The following is a 21,137-nucleotide window of genomic DNA, read 5'->3' as shown; positions in this document are numbered from 1 at the left end:
CCCCAAGGGAACCAGCAGCGAGGTTCTCAGCCACCCCCACCCCCAAAGCAGAATGGGGCCTGTTCCAAAGGGGCCCTTCAATTGTTTCAGATGTGGTGACCCGGGGCACATAGCCAGTGACCCCAAGTGTCGCCTGTTTGGTAAACCAGCACCCACTGGTGCTCCACCCCGGCAAGTGACTAGTGTTCACTTAGGAGAAGAAGTAATGGTCCCAGGGGGTGGAGATCCTGTTCAGATGACACTAGTCTCACTAGGAGACAGTGAGATGGTCCCTACAAACTACCTGCCCTCTAACACTAAGAAATATGGGCAGGTGGTGACCATCAATGGTAGGAAAGCTTAGGCTCTTAGAGATAGAGGAGCCAGTGTGACTGCAGTGAGGCAGCACCTGGTGTCTCAAGAGCAGGTTGTACCCCATGCCTACTGTAGGGTTGTCAACGCTGACAATTCAGAGAGTCAGTGTCCGATGGCTCAAGTTCCCTTCAAGTGGGGGGGGGTCTCTGGTACTCTGCAGGTCTGCGTGAGGAAAACCATGCCTGTGGACTGTTTGCTAGGGAATGACTTGGAGGACTCCCCTTGGGAAAAGGTGGAGAAAACGACTCACCTGAAGATGGTGGGTCTGCTTGACTGGGCGTGCGTGACCACCCGGTCAATGGCAGCCAGTAGGGGTGCTCAAGAGATCCTGGGGCCTGAAGGAGAGGCCCAGGAACCGGCCTTAGAGAGAAGGCGCAGGGGGCGCGGGAAACCGGCCCCTGAAGTTCCCACGGTCCAGGAGGAAGCAGACCTTGAGGGGGATGCCCTGGAGCCTACAGGGGAACAAATTGCTGAACTGGGGGACCTGCCTGAGCTGACCCATTGGCAGCAAGAAGGAGGCCCCTCCAGGGAGGAATTCTGCAGGGAGCAGAAAGAATGCCCTTCTCTCGTGGGTATGCGGCAGCAGGCTGCAGACCAGGCCAATGGTGTTCAGGCCAAGACACATTATGTGTACTGGGAGAATGACCTCCTGTATTCAGAGCCTAAGGCTGCTGAACCTGGGTCAGCCCGTGTGCTGGTGGTAGCCCAGAAGTTCAGAGCCTTCCTACTGGGACTGGCTCATGATGTGCCGTTAGCAGGACATTTGGGGATGGACAAGACCTATGACAGGCTTGTCACCCACTTCTACTGGCCCCAAATGCACAAGAGCTCAGATGCTCATTGTAGAACCTGTCAGACTTGCCAGGCAAGTGGTAAGAGCGGAGGGAAGCACAAGGCTCCTCTGCAGCCCTTCCCAGTGGTCAGTACTCCATTCCAACGAGTGGGTATTGACATTGTTGGGCCTCTGGACCCCAAGACAGCCATGGGCAACAGGTTCATCCTGGTCTTGGTGGACCATGCCACCCGGTACCCTGAAGCCATCCCTCTGAGGACAGTGACGGCCCCCGTGGTGGGACGTGCACTGATGGGAATTTTCTCACGAGTGCGATTCCCTCTAGAGGTGGTGAGTGACAGGGGGACCAACTTCATATCCAAATATATGAAGTCCCTTTGGCAAGAGTGTGGTGTAACCTACAAGTTCACCACCCCTTACCATCCCCAAGGAAATGGGTTGGTTGAGAGATTCAACCGAACCCTGAAAGGCATGATCATGGGCCTGGAAGGTCCAATGAGGCTTAAGTGGGACGTCCTCTTGCCATGCCTTCTCTTTGCATACCGTGAGGTGCCACAGAAGTCCCTAGGGTTCAGTCCCTTTGAACAGCTGTATGGTCACCCAGTGAGAGGACCTCTGAGTTTGGTAAAGGAAGGCTGGGAGCAATCTCCCAGGAAACCTCCCCAGAATGTATACAGTTACATGCTGGCCTTCAGAAACCAGACCAGGCGGTTCAGACAACTTGCTGAGGCAAATCTGGAAAGCCAGCCAGGAAGAGATGAAGCGGTGGTACGACCAGAATGCCACTCTGGTAGAGCTTCAGCCTGGACAACAGGTGTGGGTCTTGGCCCCAGTGGAGCCTTGTGCACTTCAGGATAAGTGGACAGGTCCATTTGAGGTTGTGGAGCGCAAGAGTCCAGTAACCTACTTGGTGGACATGCAGTCTCCCAGGAACCCTTTGAGGGTCCTACATGTTAACCGCCTGAAGCCCCACTTGCAAAGGTCCGAAGTGGGCATGTTGTTGGCAACTGATGATGGAATGGAGAAGGAGTCTGAGCCTCTACCTGACCTCTTAGTAGCCTCTGAGAAAGATGGGTCAGTGGATGGAGTTAACCTCTCACCCACCCTGACGCCTGAGCAACAGGAAGACTGCCGCCAATTGCTGGGGCAGTTTCCAGACCTGTTCTCCCTGGTTCCTGGTGTCACAGATTGGTGCGTCCATGATGTGGACACAGGAGACAGCTTACCTGTAAAGCATAAGGCTTACAGAGTGACTGACAGGGTCAGGGCCTGCATCAAGGAGGAGGTCTCCAAGATGCTTGCTCTTAGGGTGGTTGAGTTCTCCAGCAGTCCTTGGTCCAGCCCCGTGGTCTTGGTCCCAAAGGCTGCCGCGCAGGGAGCCACACCTGAACTCCGGTTCTGTGTGGACTACAGAGGACTCAATTCAGTCACCAAGACTGACGCGCACCCTATCCCCAGAGCTGATGAGCTCATTGATCGGCTAGGGGCTGCCCGGTTCCTCAGCACGTTTGATTTAACGTCTGGGTACTGGCAGATCGCCTTGACCGATGGGGCAAAAGAGAGGTCAGCATTCTCTACACCAGATGGGCATTTCCAGTTCCGGGTTATGCCATTTGGAATGAAGAATGCCCCTGCCACCTTTCAGAGGTTGGTCAACCAGGTGTTGGCTGGGCTGGATGAGTTCAGTGCCGCCTACCTGGATGACATCGCAGTGTTCAGTGGTACCTGGCCAGAACATCTGCGACACCTCTGGGAAGTGTTGACGGCCCTGCGCAAGGCAGGCCTCACAATCAAGGCAAGCAAGTGCCAGATTGGGCAGGGTTCGGTGGTGTACTTGGGACACCAAGTGGGGAGTGGCAAGGTGGCACCCTTGCAACCCAAAATTGAGACCCTCCTGGCTTGGGAACCCCCCCAAGACCCAGACTGCAGTGAGAGCCTTCCTGGGGCTCACTGGGTACTACAGGAGGTTTGTCAAGGGCTATGGCACTATTGTGACCCCCTTGACAGAGCTGACTTCTAAGAAGCAGCCCAGGAATGTGATTTGGACTGACACCTGTCAGAAGGCTTTTGACATCCTGAAGACTGCCATGTGCACGGCGCCCGTGCTTCTGGCTCCTGATTTCTCCAAGGAATTCATAGTGCAAACCGACGCTTCAGAGCATGGTGTAGGGGCTGTTCTCTCACAGATGACTGAGGAGGGCTGGGACCAACCTGTAGCCTTCATCAGTAGGAGGCTACTTCCACGGGGGAGTAGGTGGAGTGCAATAGAGCGTGAAGCATTTGCTGTGGTCTGGGCGCTGAAGAAGCTAAGACCCTACTTGTTTGGGTCTCACTTCCGGGTTCAGACAGACCACAGGCCCCTCAGATGGTTGATGCAGATGAGGGGTGAAAACCCAAAACTGTTGAGGTGGTCCATCTCCCTACAGGGTATGGACTTCACGGTGGAACATCGCCCTGGCACAGATCACGCCAACGCTGACGGTCTGTTCAGGTTTTTCCGCCTTAGTGATGAGGAACTCCCTGGGGAAGGGTAGTTCTCCCCACATTTCAGCTGGAGGGGACATGTTAGACCTGGCACCTTGGCGTGAGTTTCCCTTCCACTTTTTGCTGTTGTGCCTCAGATGTTTTTGCTGGTGTCCGCTGCTCAGGGCACTGCGCCACGGCCAACCCGTGCCGCAGTGCAAGTGCACCCTACTGTAAAGTGTATATGTGATTGATGTCCATGATTGGTACATTGGATTTACTGTCAGTCCCCAGTAAAGTGCACCAGGAGTGCCAGGGCTTGTAAATACCAATACTGCTAGTGGGCCTGCAGCGCTGGTTGCGCCACCCACAGAAGCAGCCTTTTAAAATATGTCTAGGGTCTGCCATTGCAGAACCTGCGTGCAGTCTGGTACTGTCATGCTGGCTGGGCAAGTGCACACACTTGCCAGCCCCTAAACCTTCCCTTAACTTCATATTAGTCACCCCTATGGTAGGCCCAAGGGCAGGGTGCATTGTAAGTATAAGGTAGGACATGCTCTGCTGAGTGTGGCATGTCCTAATAGTGAATTACTGCCAAATTTGTTTTTCACTATTGTAAGGCTACCTGTTCCCTTTAGGCCAGATGGGCTGCTGGAATTATTACACTCTATAATCCCAGCAGGCTCAGGGAACATGGTAGAAAATAATGTTTAGTATGCCTGAACTCAGAATAATAGAATACTTCTTTTAGTAAAGTTTATTTTAATATCCTGTGTTTGCAAATGCTACTTTTAGAAAGTTAGCATTTGCTTGCCTAACCATTTCAGCCCGCCTCTGCTTGGATGTGTATCTGACTGTCTGGGTTGTGTGAGTGACAGGGCTGGGGGGATGACAGGTGGTGAATGTAAGGATTACACCTTAGTGGGAGGTAGGAGTTTCCCTGGACTCTTCATCAGGCTGTGCTCTGCCACCACAATGCTGGCTCCGCCCCCCTGGGGAGCGACTGATGACTCAGCCTGCACCTGGCCCAGGAAGGGCGAAGCACTGTCAACAAAGTACTCCTGGCTGCCCCTGTCCCCACAATGCTGGCTCCGCCCCCCTGGGGAGCGTCTGATGTGCCTGCCCACACACTGAAAGCAGAAGCCAGAAGTACCCCCAACAAATGCTCAGAGGCTGAGAGCAGTTATGCAAAGGCCCCCCTGGCCTGTAAGAACAAAAGAAACTCTGTATAAAAGTAGGAGCCCTGCTCCTTGTAAATGAGAATCCTGTTTTACCACGAAGGACCTCTGCCCGACTAGAAGGGGAAGAGACGCTGGAAGGACTGGCCTGCTGCTTGCCTTGCTGAGAAAGGAGAGGAAAAGACTTGATGAGAAAAGACTTTGCTGCTTTGTGCTTTAAACATTCTCCAAGGGCTTGATTGAGCTTGCCCCCTGATCTGGACGCCAGGACTAGTGGGTCCTTGGTGCTCTTGCTCGTCCTGACATTCGAGCCGTGTATGTATCCCGCCGGAGCCAGACTGCGCCCCTCATCGCCCCTCCTAGGGCTGTGGCACTCGGGAGCTTGCCTGCCTTTGTCCTGTGAGAGCCTCGCTCCGACCGGAGTCGCTCTCTGCCCCCAGGCTAGGCTTCCTGCTCCTCTGCCCCTTGCCTGCTACTGGAGCGGCCTGAAGCGCTCTCCCCCCTCCCGCCGGAATTACCTCTGCTGATCGCGATCCACGCCGGGTCGACAGCTGCACAGGCCGTGCCCTGTGACCCCGCTTTGTGATCCCAGAGGCTCGTCAGGCCGCGCCGCCCCCGCTGAGGAGACCCCTGCACCGTCGTGCCAAGGGTCGCGGGCCGCGCCTGCCTGACTGCACACGCCCGCTGGCGTCAAGATCCAAGAGTGCCCCCAATCGCCGGAGTCGCACAAGCCTGTGCCGACCCTCGCCGAAGTAAAAGAAGAAGTGTTCATCTAATCATCACCGGGCTCGGGGCCCGCAACTTATTCTTTCCCCGTCATCAAGCCGCTTCCTGACTGAGAGCCGAGAAAAGAAGTCTGCGTGTCTTCGGAGTCCCCCCGGGTGAGTGAGAGCTGTGCGCTCCGTCTGCACTCCCCGTTAGGGACCCCGAGCTTACCCTGCCTGCCGCGCTGTCCCCAGAGCCCTCCCGCACCGCCGAGCCGGCCCGCAACTGACTCTGTCCCCGAGCCGAGGGGAAGAGCCGGTCCCGGCACAGGCGTGCTCACGCCCGATGCGTGAGCCGCGATAGGGTCTGCATCAATTTCACCGCAGAAGGCAGGAGAGGTGCTGCAAGGCACGCCGAAGGCCCGGGGTGGGTCCAAATCTCGCTGAACTTGAGGAGAGACTCCAGTTAGAGTGAGAGAACACGAAGAAAACTATTGAACTTGAGAACAACCACATTTTGAACTGCAACTAAGAAGAAAATTGCCTATTTACAACCTGTTGGCATCCTAAAAGCGTTATTGGTCTTGTGATAAGTCTGCTTGAGATACATATATATATTTTTACATAAAGAAGCGTATTTTTTATATATTTACAGCCTGGTGTCCATTTGTGGGGGGATTGGTACATTTTACTGTGTGTGTGATTACAAATGCTTAACTGAATAACGCCTGAAGAATAGCCTTGGCTGCTCACGCCACGCACCTAGAGGGTGAGCAAGGGTAATTCTAAGGGGTCATCCTTCGCCCTGACTTAGAGGAGAGGGTCCCTGCTTGTCACAAGTGCATACTTGCGCCAACCAGAGACCCCCAATTCTAACAGGCCCGGATGTTTGCAGATTGTTTTTGTCCTGAAAGGTTCTTTGGAAGACACGAAATAGATGACTCCTCCTTTGGACCACATTGCGCATGGGCATCGACTCCATCCTTAGATTGTTTTTCGCCATTAGGGAAATGATGGAGCTTTGCAAGAAAAAGAAGGATGTCCTTGTAAGCTGTATCTTATTAAGATAATACTGGAACAGACAAGGGTAGCCGGGGAGGCGGGTGGGCGTGTGTAACTGCAGCTCTACATGCCAAGAACAGATGCATACTGGTAAGTAGCATTTTCCGTTCGAGGCATATGAGCTGCAGATTACACACTGTGCATAGATTATATAGCAGTACCCACTCTTAGTAGCAACCACCCCTATCTGTTGCAGTAGTTTGAAATAGTGTTTTGAGAACAGCCTAGCCCACATTAGCTTGTTGTTTGGTTTGCACATCTACACAATAGTGTTTTGTGAATGTGTGCGGTGTAGACCATGTAGCTGCTCTGCAGATGTCATCTAGGGGAATGTTCCCTAAAAATGCCATTGAAGCCCCTATTTTCCTTGTAGAGTGGGCTTTAGGAGGAACAGATAACGTACGTTTAGCTTTGTGGTAGCAAATCTGTAAGCATTTGACAATCCATCTAGCTAACCCAGATTTTGAAATGGGGTTGCCTTTGTGTGGTGGTGAGAAAGACACAAAGAGTTGCTTGGTCTTACGAAAAGGTTGTGTTCTCTCTATGTAGTATAGCAAAGCTCTTTTGACCTCTAGTGTATGAAGAGCTCTTTCTGCTACTGTTTGTGGCTGCGAGAAGAAAACTGGCAGTTCCACGGATTGATTGAGGTGGAAGGGAGATACGACTTTGGGAAGAAATTTTGGATTGGTACGGAGAACAACCTTATTGTGATGTATTTGCAAAAAGCGTTCTTGAATGGTTAGAGCTTGTAATTCACTAACTCTTTGTAACGAAGTAATAGCCACTAGGAACGCAACTTTCCATGTTAAGAATTGTAGTTCACATTTATGTAATGGTTCGAAGGGAGGTCCCATTAGTCGAGTAAGAACAATGTTTAAATTCCACACTGGTGAGGGTGGTACTCTGGGAGGAATTATTCTTTTTAAGCCTTCCATAAAAGCTTTAATAGCAGGCACTCTGAACAGAGATGGATGCTGTCTGTTTTGAAGATATGCTGCTATGGCTGCAAGATGTAGTCTAATAGATATGTAGGCTAAGTTACATCTTTGGAGGTGCAGTAAGTATCCTATGATGTGTTGAATAGACACGTCTAGGGGATTAATATTGTTGGTGTGACAATATATTACAAAGCGTTTCCATTTAGCTGCATAGCATGCTCTAGTAGTTGGACGTCTAGCTTCTTTTATAAAATTCATGCAGTCTGGAGGAAGGTTAAGATATCCGAACTCTAGGACTTCAGGAGCCAGATCGCAAGGTTGAGCTGCGATGGGTCTGGGTGCCTGATCTCTCCACGGTTCTGTGTTAAAAGGTGTGGAGATGGGTATAGTTTTTGGTGTGGTATTACAGACAGTTGTAGCAGGGTGGTGTACAACGGCTGTCTGGCCCACGTTGGAGCAACTAGGATGAGGGTTAGAGAATGCTGCTGTAGTTTGCGTACTACTAGTGGCATGAGTGGTAGAGGTGGAAAAGCGTCCGCAAATCTGCCGGACCAGTTTCTCTATATCGCATTGCCTTTGGACATTGGGTGTGGATATCTGGCGGCGAAGCTTGGGCATTTGGCGTTTTTTTGTGGGTGGCAAAGAGGTCTATCTGAGGTTGTCCCCACACCTGAAAGATTGGTTGAAAAACCTGCGGATGAAGTTCCCACTTGTGGATCTGTTGTATTTGACGACTTAACAGATCTGCTATGGTATTTTGTACTCCTGGAACATGCTGGGCTAGCAGGAATATGTTTTGAGGTTTAGGCCACCGCTATATGTTCTGTGCTAGTTGAGAGAGTTGCAGGGAGTGTGTTCCGCCCTGCTTCTGTATGTAATACATGGCTGTCATGTTGTCCGTGCGGACTAACACAGCTTTGTTTGAGATTTGCTTTTGGAAAGCTTTCAGTGCTAGGAATATGGCTAGTAACTCCAGGTGATTGATATGGAGTAACTTTTGTTGCGTTGTCCACCTGCCTTGCATGGTGTGGTGCAGTAGGTGGGCTCCCCAGCCGGAGAGCGATGCGTCCGCTGTCAAGACTATCAGAGGAACTGGCTCTAGGAACGGTCGCCCTTTGGAAAGGTTTTTGGTGTTCCAGCACTGCAGAGAGCGATGAGTTCGACCATCTACCAACACTAGGTCTGTTAATTGGCCTTGAGCCTGGATCCATTGACATGATAAACATTCTTGAAGAGGACGCATTTGCAGTCTTGCATGGGGCACTATAAAGATGCAAGAGGCCATCATCCCTATGAGCTGCATGAACACTCGTGCTGGCAGGGAGTGTTGTGGCTGAAACCTTGTGATAAGAGCTTGCATGCTGGCTATCCTTACTGGAATGGGATAAGCTAGCGCTTTGGAGGTATTTATTGAGGCACCGAGGTAATGTTGTACTTTTGATGGTTGCAGATGGGACTTGGTGTGGTTTATTGTGAACTCCAAGTCGTGAAGCAGTTGGATAGTGGCATGCGTGTGTTCCACACTGATTGTGTGAGCTGGCTTTTATGAGCCAGTCGTCGAGGTATGGGAAGACGTGGATGTGCTGTCTTCATAAGTGTGCTGCCACTACTGCTACAGAAAAGGGGGTGGTGATGAACAGAGTGTCTGAATTAAGCAGACCACTCTTACCCAGTCCAAAGATCAGGGCTTGATCCATCACCGTTATTTATCTCACTGCCCCATCCCAGCTCAGAACCTGGCTATATGCAAATTAGTCTGTCCCTGGCCCAGTGCATCATGGGAACAGGGCAGACCAAACTACCAAGCCAATTCTTCACCAGAAAGGAGACAAGCTACCGGGGACCGGTTTCTGGCATTTCAGCCTCTTCGGCCCGGCTTGCTTGAATCCTGATGGAGCAGTGAGAAAGGGACTCATGTCTGAGTATACCCTGCCACACCTATAGTGGCCAAAAACGATACAGAAAAGGGGGTGGTGATGAACAGAGTGTCTGAATTAAGCAGACCACTCTTACCCAGTCCAAAGATCAGGGCTTGATCCATCACCGTTATTTATCTCACTGCCCCATCCCAGCTCAGAACCTGGCTATATGCAAATTAGTCTGTCCCTGGCCCAGTGCATCATGGGAACAGGGCAGACCAAACTACCAAGCCAATTCTTCACCAGAAAGGAGACAAGCTACCGGGGACCGGTTTCTGGCATTTCAGCCTCTTCGGCCCGGCTTGCTTGAATCCTGATGGAGCAGTGAGAAAGGGACTCATGTCTGAGTATACCCTGCCACACCTATAGTGGCCAAAAACGATACAGAAAAGGGGGTGGTGATGAACAGAGTGTCTGAATTAAGCAGACCACTCTTACCCAGTCCAAAGATCAGGGCTTGATCCATCACCGTTATTTATCTCACTGCCCCATCCCAGCTCAGAACCTGGCTATATGCAAATTAGTCTGTCCCTGGCCCAGTGCATCATGGGAACAGGGCAGACCAAACTACCAAGCCAATTCTTCACCAGAAAGGAGACAAGCTACCGGGGACCGGTTTCTGGCATTTCAGCCTCTTCGGCCCGGCTTGCTTGAATCCTGATGGAGCAGTGAGAAAGGGACTCATGTCTGAGTATACCCTGCCACACCTATAGTGGCCAAAAACGATACAGAAAAGGGGGTGGTGATGAACAGAGTGTCTGAATTAAGCAGACCACTCTTACCCAGTCCAAAGATCAGGGCTTGATCCATCACCGTTATTTATCTCACTGCCCCATCCCAGCTCAGAACCTGGCTATATGCAAATTAGTCTGTCCCTGGCTTTCAGTGCTAGGAATATGGCTAGTAACTCCAGGTGATTGATATGGAGTAACTTTTGTTGCGTTGTCCACCTGCCTTGCATGGTGTGGTGCAGTAGGTGGGCTCCCCAGCCGGAGAGCGATGCGTCCGCTGTCAAGACTATCAGAGGAACTGGCTCTAGGAACGGTCGCCCTTTGGAAAGGTTTTTGGTGTTCCAGCACTGCAGAGAGCGATGAGTTCGACCATCTACCAACACTAGGTCTGTTAATTGGCCTTGAGCCTGGATCCATTGACATGATAAACATTCTTGAAGAGGACGCATTTGCAGTCTTGCATGGGGCACTATAAAGATGCAAGAGGCCATCATCCCTATGAGCTGCATGAACACTCGTGCTGGCAGGGAGTGTTGTGGCTGAAACCTTGTGATAAGAGCTTGCATGCTGGCTATCCTTACTGGAATGGGATAAGCTAGCGCTTTGGAGGTATTTATTGAGGCACCGAGGTAATGTTGTACTTTTGATGGTTGCAGATGGGACTTGGTGTGGTTTATTGTGAACTCCAAGTCGTGAAGCAGTTGGATAGTGGCATGCGTGTGTTCCACACTGATTGTGTGAGCTGGCTTTTATGAGCCAGTCGTCGAGGTATGGGAAGACGTGGATGTGCTGTCTTCATAAGTGTGCTGCCACTACTGCTAAGCACTTGGTGAATACTCTTGGTGCTGTTGTGACTCCGAATTGGAGTACTTTGAATTGATAGTGCTGCCAGTCTATCACAAACCTGAGATACTTCCTGTGAGCTTTGTGAATGGGAATGTGGAAGTATGCTTCTTTGAGATCTAGAGTAGCCAGGAAGTCGTCTTGTAACAAAAGGGGAAGGACTTGCTGGGGTGTGACCATGTGAAAATGGTCTGACTGTATGTATATGTTTAGAGGTCTGAGGTCTAGAATAGGCCTTAGAGAACCGTCCTTCTTTGGGATAAGAAAGTATAGGGAGTAGACTCCTTTGTTTTGTTGGTGCAGAGGAACTGGTTCTATTGCACTTTTTTTCCAGCAAAGATATCACTTCTTGCTTTAGCAGTGTTAGATGTTCTTGTGATATTGGGCGCTGTTTGGTTGGTATGTTTGGGACAGGTAGATGTTAGTTCTAGACAGTAACCTGACTGAATAATTTGTGGCACCCACCTATCTGATGTGATGTTGATCCAGGAAGGAAGGAATTGTTGTAGTCTTCCCCCCCACAGGAGTGGAATGGTGGGGGAGAAGTGGAGGAAAGTCATTGGGTAGGGGTGGAGGCAGAGCGGGAGTTGTTGGTTTTGCCTCTGCCTTTGTTGTTGTTACCCCAATGAATGTAGATTGGCTAGGTGCCTTATAGGAAATGGAGGGGCTGTCGGAGGAGTAGCCTCTTGTGTTACCTCTATATGATGAGCGACTAAAACAACGTCTGGGAGCCTGTAGTTGCAGGGCTCCCATAGATTTAGCTGTGTTGGTGTCTTTTTTCATTTTCTCTAAAGATACATCGACATTAGGGCCAAATAGGTGTTGCTCATCAAATGGCTGATTGAGGATGGAATTTTGCACTTCAGGTTTAAAACCTGAAATATGTAGCCAGGCATGCCTACGGAGAAGGACGCTGGTATTGATTGCCCTTGAGGCAGTATCTGCGGCATCTAGGGCACAACGAATGGAAGTGTTGGTGATATTTTTACCTTCCTGTATGTGTTTGTTGGCCCTATTTTTGTATTTATCAGGGAGATGCTGCATGATAGATTCTAGTTCATCATAATGTGCCCTGTCGTATCTTGCCAATAGTGCTCGAGTATTGGCGATGCGCCATATGTTAGCTGCTTGTGAAGCTGTACGCTTACCAGAGGCGTCAAGGAGTTTAGATTCCTTATCTGGTGGTGAGGCCTCACCTGATGTCTGTGAATTAGCACGTTTACGTGCATTAGATACTACTAAGGAATCTAGTGGTGCTGGACCTCTAATGTAAACTGGATCCGTAGGGGAGGCTTTGTATTTCTTCTCAATGTGAGGGTTGAGGACCCAAGCCCTGACAGGATCTTTAAACACCTCTGTTGCATGCTTAATGACTCCTTTAAGCATTGGTAAAGTGGCAGTGGACCTTTGTGTAGTGTCAAAAGTGTCCAATAAGAAATCTTCCTCCACAGCATCTGTGTGTAAGTCAACCCATGGTATTGGGCCGCTCTCTGGACTAATAGGTTAAAACCTATAGTGTCTTCTGGTGGGGAGGGCCTGGAAGGATATACATCGCCTTGAGGGGCATAAGGAACATCAGGGGTGTTATAATCATCCCATGGATTAGGTGACTGGGGGGGGGGGGGGGGACTATTTGTCCCTGCTGTGTTATGTGCACCCCCACCTATGTCATCAGAGTCTGTATCTACAATATCATCTGGGTCAGTGGATGGTGTAAGTGAATGATGTGGTGGAGGAGTTTTAGGAGGAGGAATATTAAGGGGAAGTGGTGGAGAAGGAACCCTTAATGGAGAAGTTGCAATGTCTCTCTTCTTCTTTGGGTGAGGAGGAGTTGCAGGCGCCTCTAGTAGTCTCTTCTTGGAACTAAGAGTTAGTTGGCCAGTTTTAGGATCCCTTACAAGAGTTTTTTGAGTGAGATCTGGTGTAAAAAGTTCTTCTGAGGAAGGTAGTTCCTTTGGTGTCAAAGGTTTCGATTCCGAAGGTTTTTTCGGCGCCGGCTTGGCAGCTGGTTTAGGGTCTTTCAGCTTGGAGCTGTGAGCTTTTGAATGTCTTTAACAGGAACATGTTTTTTCGGTTCCGGTTGTTTTTTCGGTTCCGAAGCATGTGAGTCGGAACCTTTAGGCAGTTATTTAGTCAGCTCCGAGTGCGGTTTCGATGTCGATGAGCCGGTGCCAGTCTTCGGCGCCGGGTGCTTGGGTGTGAAAGGAGCCGGCGTGGTTGAGGAAGATGGCTTCTTCTTCGGTGTCGGTATAGGATCAACGCCGGAAATAGGCTGACTCGAGCCCGAGCCGTCTGTAGGCTTAGTAGGATTCTTTGCCGAGCCCGAAGGCGGGGCGTGGGAAGCAGTATCTCGGTGTGCACCCGGGCCCGAAGCTGAGGGTGTGACCGAAGCCTTATTAGAGGGTGTCGAGGAAGGGTTGGGGTCGGCTTTCTTACTTACGACCCGTTGCGCTGGAGTGATGTCTTCGACGTCTGAGTCTTCGGAAGCTGACAAGCGAGCCATTGTTCTTCGAGCTCGTCGGTCCCGAATTGTCTTTTTGGAGTGGAAAGAGGCAGACGCCGAACAGTCTCTGGCCTCGTGCTCCGGTGAGAAGCAAAGGTTGCACACCTCATGGAGATCAGTGTGGGGAAACTTCGACCCACACTGAGGGAATCTTTTAAATGGCGTCCTTTCCATGAGCTGGAAGATGAGGCCTGGGTAGGCCTGAAGGCCTCGCCGATGACCAGAATCGAAGACTTCGGAGTTGAGGAGTAGCGTTGATTGGAAACGCGTTCGAAACAATACCGTCGGAGTAGGTGAGGATTGCGCGCCGAAGGAAAATCGGTTCCAACACGGAGCGCAGGAAACACATCCGAGCCCGGTGGCGGAAAAAAACAATCTAAGGATGGAGCCGATGCCCATGCGCAATGTGGTCCAAAGGAGGAGTCACCTATCTCGTGACTTAGAACATTTCAGGACAAAAACAAACTGCAAACATCTGGGCCCAACACTAGGTGGCGATCAATGCACAGTGTGTAATCTGCAGCTCATATGCCTCGAACATAGTTTTATGCCCAGAAGGTTTCTAAGGCATAACCTTAGACCCGCAATAATGCTCCTGCACTGACAACCAGTCTACTATCCATCTTACTAGTAAATGTTGAAAGTGTAGGATTCGGTAGTGTGGAATTACTTGTTCACAGCCCCTTCGATCTTGGCCTGCGGCCTGTGATTCCAGTCATATGCCTGCATACTGTAGACACGAAAGACAGGCAGGTCCAAGGAAAGAGGATACTAGTGGTGACATTTCTGGTTGGAAGGGGTACATTTCATGAAGACCACTATCCCGTCTACGTATCGCCACTGCAACTAAGCTATTGGACCAGTGGCTGGGTACAAAAGACACAATTCAGGGATTCCACCGGTCTACTGGAATAGAGGAGTATGTATAACTGCACCCATTTAGTCTTCTAAGATCAGCTTTGTTACTCAGGTCCCCAACTCATGGAAATCCTCGACCGGTTTGAGCAGGTCACTGGCTTAAAAACTAACTGGTACGAATCAATTATGCTTTCAGTCGGTTAATGGCTGATGACAAGGCTATGTGGGCTCCTGAGCTATAAGCTGAGGCAACTAGATTCAAATGCTTTGGGGGTGGAGGGGGATGGGAAAAAAGGGGGGCAGTTGGGGACCAAAATCTTGCTACAATGCAGGGCAAATACATTTTCTCTACTTTGGATCTGTTCTTTCTCTGTCACTCACCGGGCGAGCAGCAATCACAAAGATGATCTTGCTTTACGAGCAGCAATCTTGAAGATGTTCTTGAATCTGCAGATTGTATACACTTTCCTCTCACCCCGTCCACACCCCTCAAATCTTTATTAAAGAAAATTAAGGCTCTTCTTAGGTCCTTTCCATGGGCGAGTGGAGTCCCCCCTCTCACTATGGCCAAATGTTTGAAATTCCCTTACAACAACGACTATAGGCTGATAGACATTCGCTCCTACTGCCGATCATCTCATTTATTGGCCATAAAAGAAAACATTTATGGCCCTTGCTTCAATCTGGCCTTTGCTCCGGAGTGATATGCTCTGGGCAGCTGTTCTTTCCTGCACTACATTTACAGTGGAAGAATTCCTTCAGGAACTTCGCCAGCTGGGACATGTTATACACCCCCATCATACATGTAAGCCAGAAGGCCTTCCATTCGATGTCCCAAGAACAGCATGTGTCCATCAACAGTTGTCTCTCTGTCCTGAGGTCATTATAAGGGTTTTTAAACCTTTTCTCTTAAAAAGTCTATGGAACAAATGGGAATTTCACTCGCTCGACAACGGAGTTTGCAACAACAAGCTAAAGCAATGCCCGCAATAAGAGGGGCTGAAACATTCGCCCTTTGTTACATGTCATCTCAATCAGCGCAGAACTGTACATGTTCAGCAGGTAGAACACACTAGCCCCAGCACCTCTACTATTCAGCAATAACATGCAAAATCCCCCTTGTAGTGGAAGTAAAATGAAAGAGAAGATATGTGGCAATTTTGCACACACATTCAGTTAGCTGGAGCACAATAAAACAGGAGAAACCTGTTAATTCTGTGGCCTGACTTTCAGAGCTACCACACAGCGCAAGATATTTAATGCCTAAACACAGACTACAACATAGCATCAAAGCTCACATTATCAAATATACTTACACATGCCAGTTCTTGACATCGGTCTGTCTTTCAGTTGGTTCCAAACTCACAGCACTACAACGATTAGTATACACTGATACCGGTAACACCTAAGAAGCATTTGTTCAATTCCATGTGCTTGCAACTTTAGGCATTTAGAAGGCATACCACCTCAAGGGCACTGTCCACACCTTTTGAGAAAGTAAATCTTTCAAAGACACATGCTCAGGCCACAAAATGTTCTAAGACAACCTTTTAAACTAACACATCACACATCGCCTTGTTTGATGTGGCGGCCGTTTCCTCACTCTTTGGCTTGATAATAATCACATTATTAGAGATCCGGGTTCTACACCACAGCAGAGAATCTCACACAAAGATACCTGGAGTCCTTGTCTGCATTTGTGGCTGTTGCCACTGGAGGACAGCAATGTCCTAGTATTGTAACTAGACTCCAAAATAAGATCTCTGAATGTGGGCTATTTTGGAGAGCACCGGACAACAACAGTACATTTAGTTCTTTGCATCCATAAGGGAAGAAATAAACACAATGTCAAATGAAGAAGTTTGAATCAAATGTGACCATTCCATGGAGTTAGAAACAACATTTCTGAATGATGCAAGAGTTTTGTATGGTTGCCTACAACCCGATCAATGGCAAAAGATGGGAACTCAGGGGATTGTCATGTTGCTGGTAAAGAGTGTCTGAACAACACGTTTTTGTCCCAAGAAAACACCCTTATGTTTATTAAATTTAGCCATACTAGCTACTCTTTTATGATGCCTGACCTCTTCATTTCAGTCTACTTTTAGAGATCAAGCTTAATGCGCTCTTTATTCTCAATGTTATGTCTGTCATTTATATATGTGACTAGTTTTGCTAGTCCAATTTGATACCCTACCTTCCCTTCATGTGAAGCGCTCTGATACCCACTAGGGTCATGTCCGCGATATACAAAACTTTATAAATAAAATAAAAAATAAATGTCTCTTGTTCAGCCTACTTGGAGTGGGCTGCTGGTTACAGTCATACCAAATGTCTCTTAAGAGACACTTTGCAGGAAAATTGTTCCTATAGTTGAGCACCAGTAGCGAAACCTGTGGTAGAATGACCCACGAAGACCGATCATGCGCTAAATTTGAAATTAATATGAGGTCACTGCTGGTACACAAGTTGGTTTTAACTTATACTTACCTGTACCCAAAACCCCTAGCGGTTCGAGGCTATCGACCAAGGGCACTTGTATTTGCTCTAGATGGGTAGAAAGCTGTGGCTGCTTCGGTGGTACGCATACATACATACATTATGTGACTGCAAAAACACGGAGGACAGATGGTCAGCAAAAAGATTAGCTACAAACCTCGGGTTACACATCCTGCTTTGTCGTTGTGTACTCAAAAGTGCTCATCTGATATCATTGCAGGCAGGAAGGCAGACCTTAGAGTCTCAGATTGCATCTGCTGTGGCAGACTAATTATGGGCGGTGACTGGTACATCTTTGAATTGACACCTTTTAATTCGTAGAACCTTACTGTGAAACGCTGCTTGAGAAGTAGACACTATTGTGGATCACATCAAAGACTAAAAGGTAACTGATGCCTGCGACAGGAAGTCTGTGGTGTGTATGAGCCCTGAACAAGGGCACAAAGAGGCAGTCCAGGAATCAGAAAGCCCCTATTTGTGTCTGGTACTTAGTACTCTGCATGTTAAACTGTTCAGTATGTATCCAAATAATGTATTTGTTAGACTGCTCTGTACGGAATGGCATGTATAACTATACGGTAAGAAAAAAAGATTTCCGTCAACTAATAAGAAGTTTGATGGTATCCTCCATGTATTAAGAAAATATCAATAAACTAAAAAAGCATTGGTTCTCTTTTGCCAACAGGATGTGTTATGAGTTCTACCAGATACGTAAGAGGAGGCATTGGGGGTAATGCATCATTCAGGCAAAAGTGCTCAAGTAGCCCTTTTCTCAAAAGGCTGGCCATTTCAAGATGTTCCATCTGTTACTGGGTTGCACCACCATGAGAGCTGCAGGGACTACAGCATACATTCGGACTGCCGTAAAATACTAGTACTAATATTCTGGTGCAATTGAGTGTACAAATTAAGTCACAGGACTTCAAATTCAGGAAACAACCTTCTGAGACGTAATCGAAGAATGGATCATCAAAACATTATGTACCCTTTTTCTACCCAATAACTTGGACAGTACAGAAGAGCACCACAATATGTGTCACCTATAAATGTTTCTAAGGAATGAGAGCAGAGCACAATATCTGCAGCACTGGGTGGGGTGGGGTGCAAACAACTGAAGGAAGAAAATGTACTTACTAAAACACTACCTTTCCGGTATGTTATCCTTTCAGATTCACATGCTGTTAAAATCCTGCCCCGCTGATTGCTCCCCCCAGCAGCAGAGAGAGATCCTAACCATTTGAAATTGCAAAGGATCCCACGCTGGAGAACTTGCATCGCTGTCACCATTTGTGCAGTTAAATGAAACACTTACCACTTGGTGGCTTTGGTCGCGGAGGCACGTTCTTCTTGGGTGGAAGGGCTGGGGTGTCCTGCTTGCTCCTGAAGGGATCCTCTGTAAATCCAGGGCCAGCAAAGGAGGAGGCAAAAGGGTCGGAAGCAGGTGGCTAAAGACAGACCGAGATGAATAAAGACATACTTCAAAACTGAGGCTACAGATTAAACATGGGAGGGAAAGCATGTGTCAGAGGAGCCCAGGGCTTGGCAACATATTATCAATAAACTGCTAAACCTTCATGTATGGAATCACTGCAGTAACAGCAGAAAAGACTAAAACTCTGCTATGACACGTGTTATCCCACCCCTCCCCGCGCTCCGTGCTGTGCAGTGGAGGGCGACTATACCTGTGCTCTCACTGGGGTTGAATTACATTCTTAATTTAATGGACAGAGGAAGTAACCCAATCCATGCTCTTACCCTTTATTTCAATATTCAAGCACCACGACTTACGCAATTGCCTTATTCCATAAATAGATTATATGAGAAGAAAAGCCAAAAGCAAACAAGAAGTAGCAAAACCAACCGATGACACCATTTAAATGCCAATGCAGTCTTATTGGCTTTGTGAATGATGCATTTTGACAATACTGTTCAGCATCCAAAAAAATAACAAATAAAAAGGCGAGAAGATTTGTACAAGAGCATGCATCATAAAGATATAGTTGTTGACTATGGCCTTATACTTTAATTTTCATTCGGTCTAATGATTACCAAATTAATATTTTTAATGAATTATTAAACTAAATAAATGCTCAAGAATTAATCTTTACTTAACCATTTTTTTGTTACATCCGTTTACTGAAGTTCCTTTATAGCATACTGGGTTGCCCTTGTGTTTCTTAGTAGTTGTGAAGCTACAGTGGCTCTACGTAATGACGTATGCACATGCATGCGTCACCCAAGCAGGCACCCACGCAGTCCAATGTGGCCGTTACTTACTTTTTTAAATTCACAGTAGCAAGATGGCAAACAATAGAGTTCTTATTACTGCTCAAGATGTCCTTAATGGGTAGGATTACGTCTGATACAATATTACAATTTCCTTTTGAGACCTTTAATAAATGTTGTTGTTCTCCACATGCGTCAGTGCATACTGCACATGGTAAGCCTGCAGGGACTTCAGAACCAATTCTGTCAGGGCCAGAGGCGCGGATTATGCTTCTTTTTCGATGGTTTCATTTTCCAGCAGCCAATCAAAAGTCAAAACTTAAAACACTACATTTCTCAAGAGTATCCACTGTCACACGCAGCAATCATAGAGCCCACAGCCCTATATAACTCCAGAACGCCATCTCTTTCTTCGCTCGATCGCAGCCAGTTAAGTGTTTCAATCTCTTTCTCAATATGTTGGTCATATATTCGATGGGTTTTAAATAAGGTTGTTTACATATTGCACTGTATTAGACCGTGGGTGAGTGCCTGTTAAGTTGCAGTTGACTGTGCTGTTTGCTGCTGCTTTTCTTATTTGAGCTACATGCTGGGATTGCTCGTCTATCGAGTTTCCTGCAAGGGAGCGATCCGGCCTCCCGACCACACGGCATGGCCCTGCGCATCTCTCTAGTGGAGTGGGAGGGAGGACGCACGGGCTGATTTAGCCACAGTCCTCTTCATATAATTCACGGGCATATTGAACACAGGTGCGTTTTCTTCCCCATGCGGCCGGCTCACTGTAGAGAGGCTAATTAGAAAGCGTAGGCTGCGCATTAAACCTCACGAGGCAATTTAATCCCTCGTCACATTTACTCAAGGGGGCTGAATTTTTTTAAGGCTTCTACCGCCTTGAGTGCTGCAGGCTGCTCCATCCACATTTTGTGATTGTTACTGCCTGCATGGTGCCCAGAGATCCTTGGGGTGCACTCCCCCCTGAAACTCTTCTTTTAAAAAGCTATACATTTTTCTTCCTGAAGTGCACACTTGTCTGCTTGCAGCCTGAAATGTAGGATCCTCCTTATGAAGGTGAGATGGATCAATAGAATGATGACCCTTCAACGGTCCTTGGAACGGTATTTAGTGGAAGCGTTGGATGCTGGTGAACAGCAGTCAGTAAAGAAAGCCCTAGTGGGGGCTCTAGGCCCTATAACTCGGCATCTCCGTGGCTATGCTAGCCATCAAGGTTGGAATCCTGCCCCCCTCCCCTCCATTCTGCTGCTTTTGAGAAGCTTGCGGATTCCCTACTGGGAGATCATGCGTACAGGGCTCCGCCTGATGGGGCCTCTTTCCTGGCACAGATTACAAACTCATCTAATTCGGATAGCTCTGGGCATGCCTGTCCCCAGCAATTGTAAGCGCAGAACGCGTCAAAGAGTCCCCGAAACATCCAAAAGGACTGAAGTTTTAGCTGACAGAGACTTTTCTGCTTTTCTTCACCTCCTGGCTTCCCCTGCAAGGAGAGGTGGACTATGCCCAGTCCCATATTCGCCAGGGTTTCAGCAAGGACGTCCGGGTGCGACTTTGGACGAAATGCCGCAGCCCGGATCTCCCCAACGAGGTGATTGAAACTCCTGAGGTAGAGTTCACCCTGGTTACTTTTCTTAAAAACTATTTGAGAGGGGGGCATGGCTTGGCTCCAGCCAAAATGGCTGTGCACTAGAGAAGCTCCGCCGCAGCTTTCCCATACCCTAAGATATCCGACCCTAAAATCCGCCCGACCCGTAACACCTGGGATCCTCGGGGTGTCCACATAGACGACAGGCTGGGCAAAAGTCTGGGAGCAGACCCAGTCGCCATCTGGAGGGCCTGGCGGCAGCGAGACCTGCGTCGGCGGGCCGCGGTCTAGCATCAGAGGCAGGAAGGAGTCCTTTTCCGGAGGTAGCGGAGGACGGCGGGCTTGCAAGTGGGCTAAAGCCAATGCCAGAGAACCGGTAGCAAACCCAGTCGCCACCCAAAAGACCAGACGACAGCGAGGCCCGCAGTGACGGGTCGCTGCCCTGCATTGGTCCCAGGGAGGAGAAACC

General features: G+C 48.8%; 1 protein-coding gene across 2 annotated transcripts in view; it reads right to left on the bottom strand.

Annotated features, from left to right (window-relative positions):
* Positions 1 to 21,137, bottom strand: part of EPS15L1 (epidermal growth factor receptor pathway substrate 15 like 1) — a 284,608-nt gene that overhangs the window by 122,683 nt on the left and 140,788 nt on the right. For both annotated transcript variants that reach the window (XM_078671329.1, XM_078671330.1), the window contains one exon: positions 18,158 to 18,290. In XM_078671329.1, the coding sequence (XP_078527455.1) occupies positions 18,158 to 18,290 (133 nt within the window). The remainder of the gene's footprint in view (positions 1 to 18,157; positions 18,291 to 21,137) is intronic.

Source organism: Lissotriton helveticus, chromosome 12 (genome assembly GCF_964261635.1).
Source record: "Lissotriton helveticus chromosome 12, aLisHel1.1, whole genome shotgun sequence".
NCBI lineage: Eukaryota > Metazoa > Chordata > Amphibia > Caudata > Salamandridae > Lissotriton > Lissotriton helveticus.
Note: the sequence above shows the minus strand (reverse complement) of the source record. Positions and strands in the feature narration are given on the sequence as shown.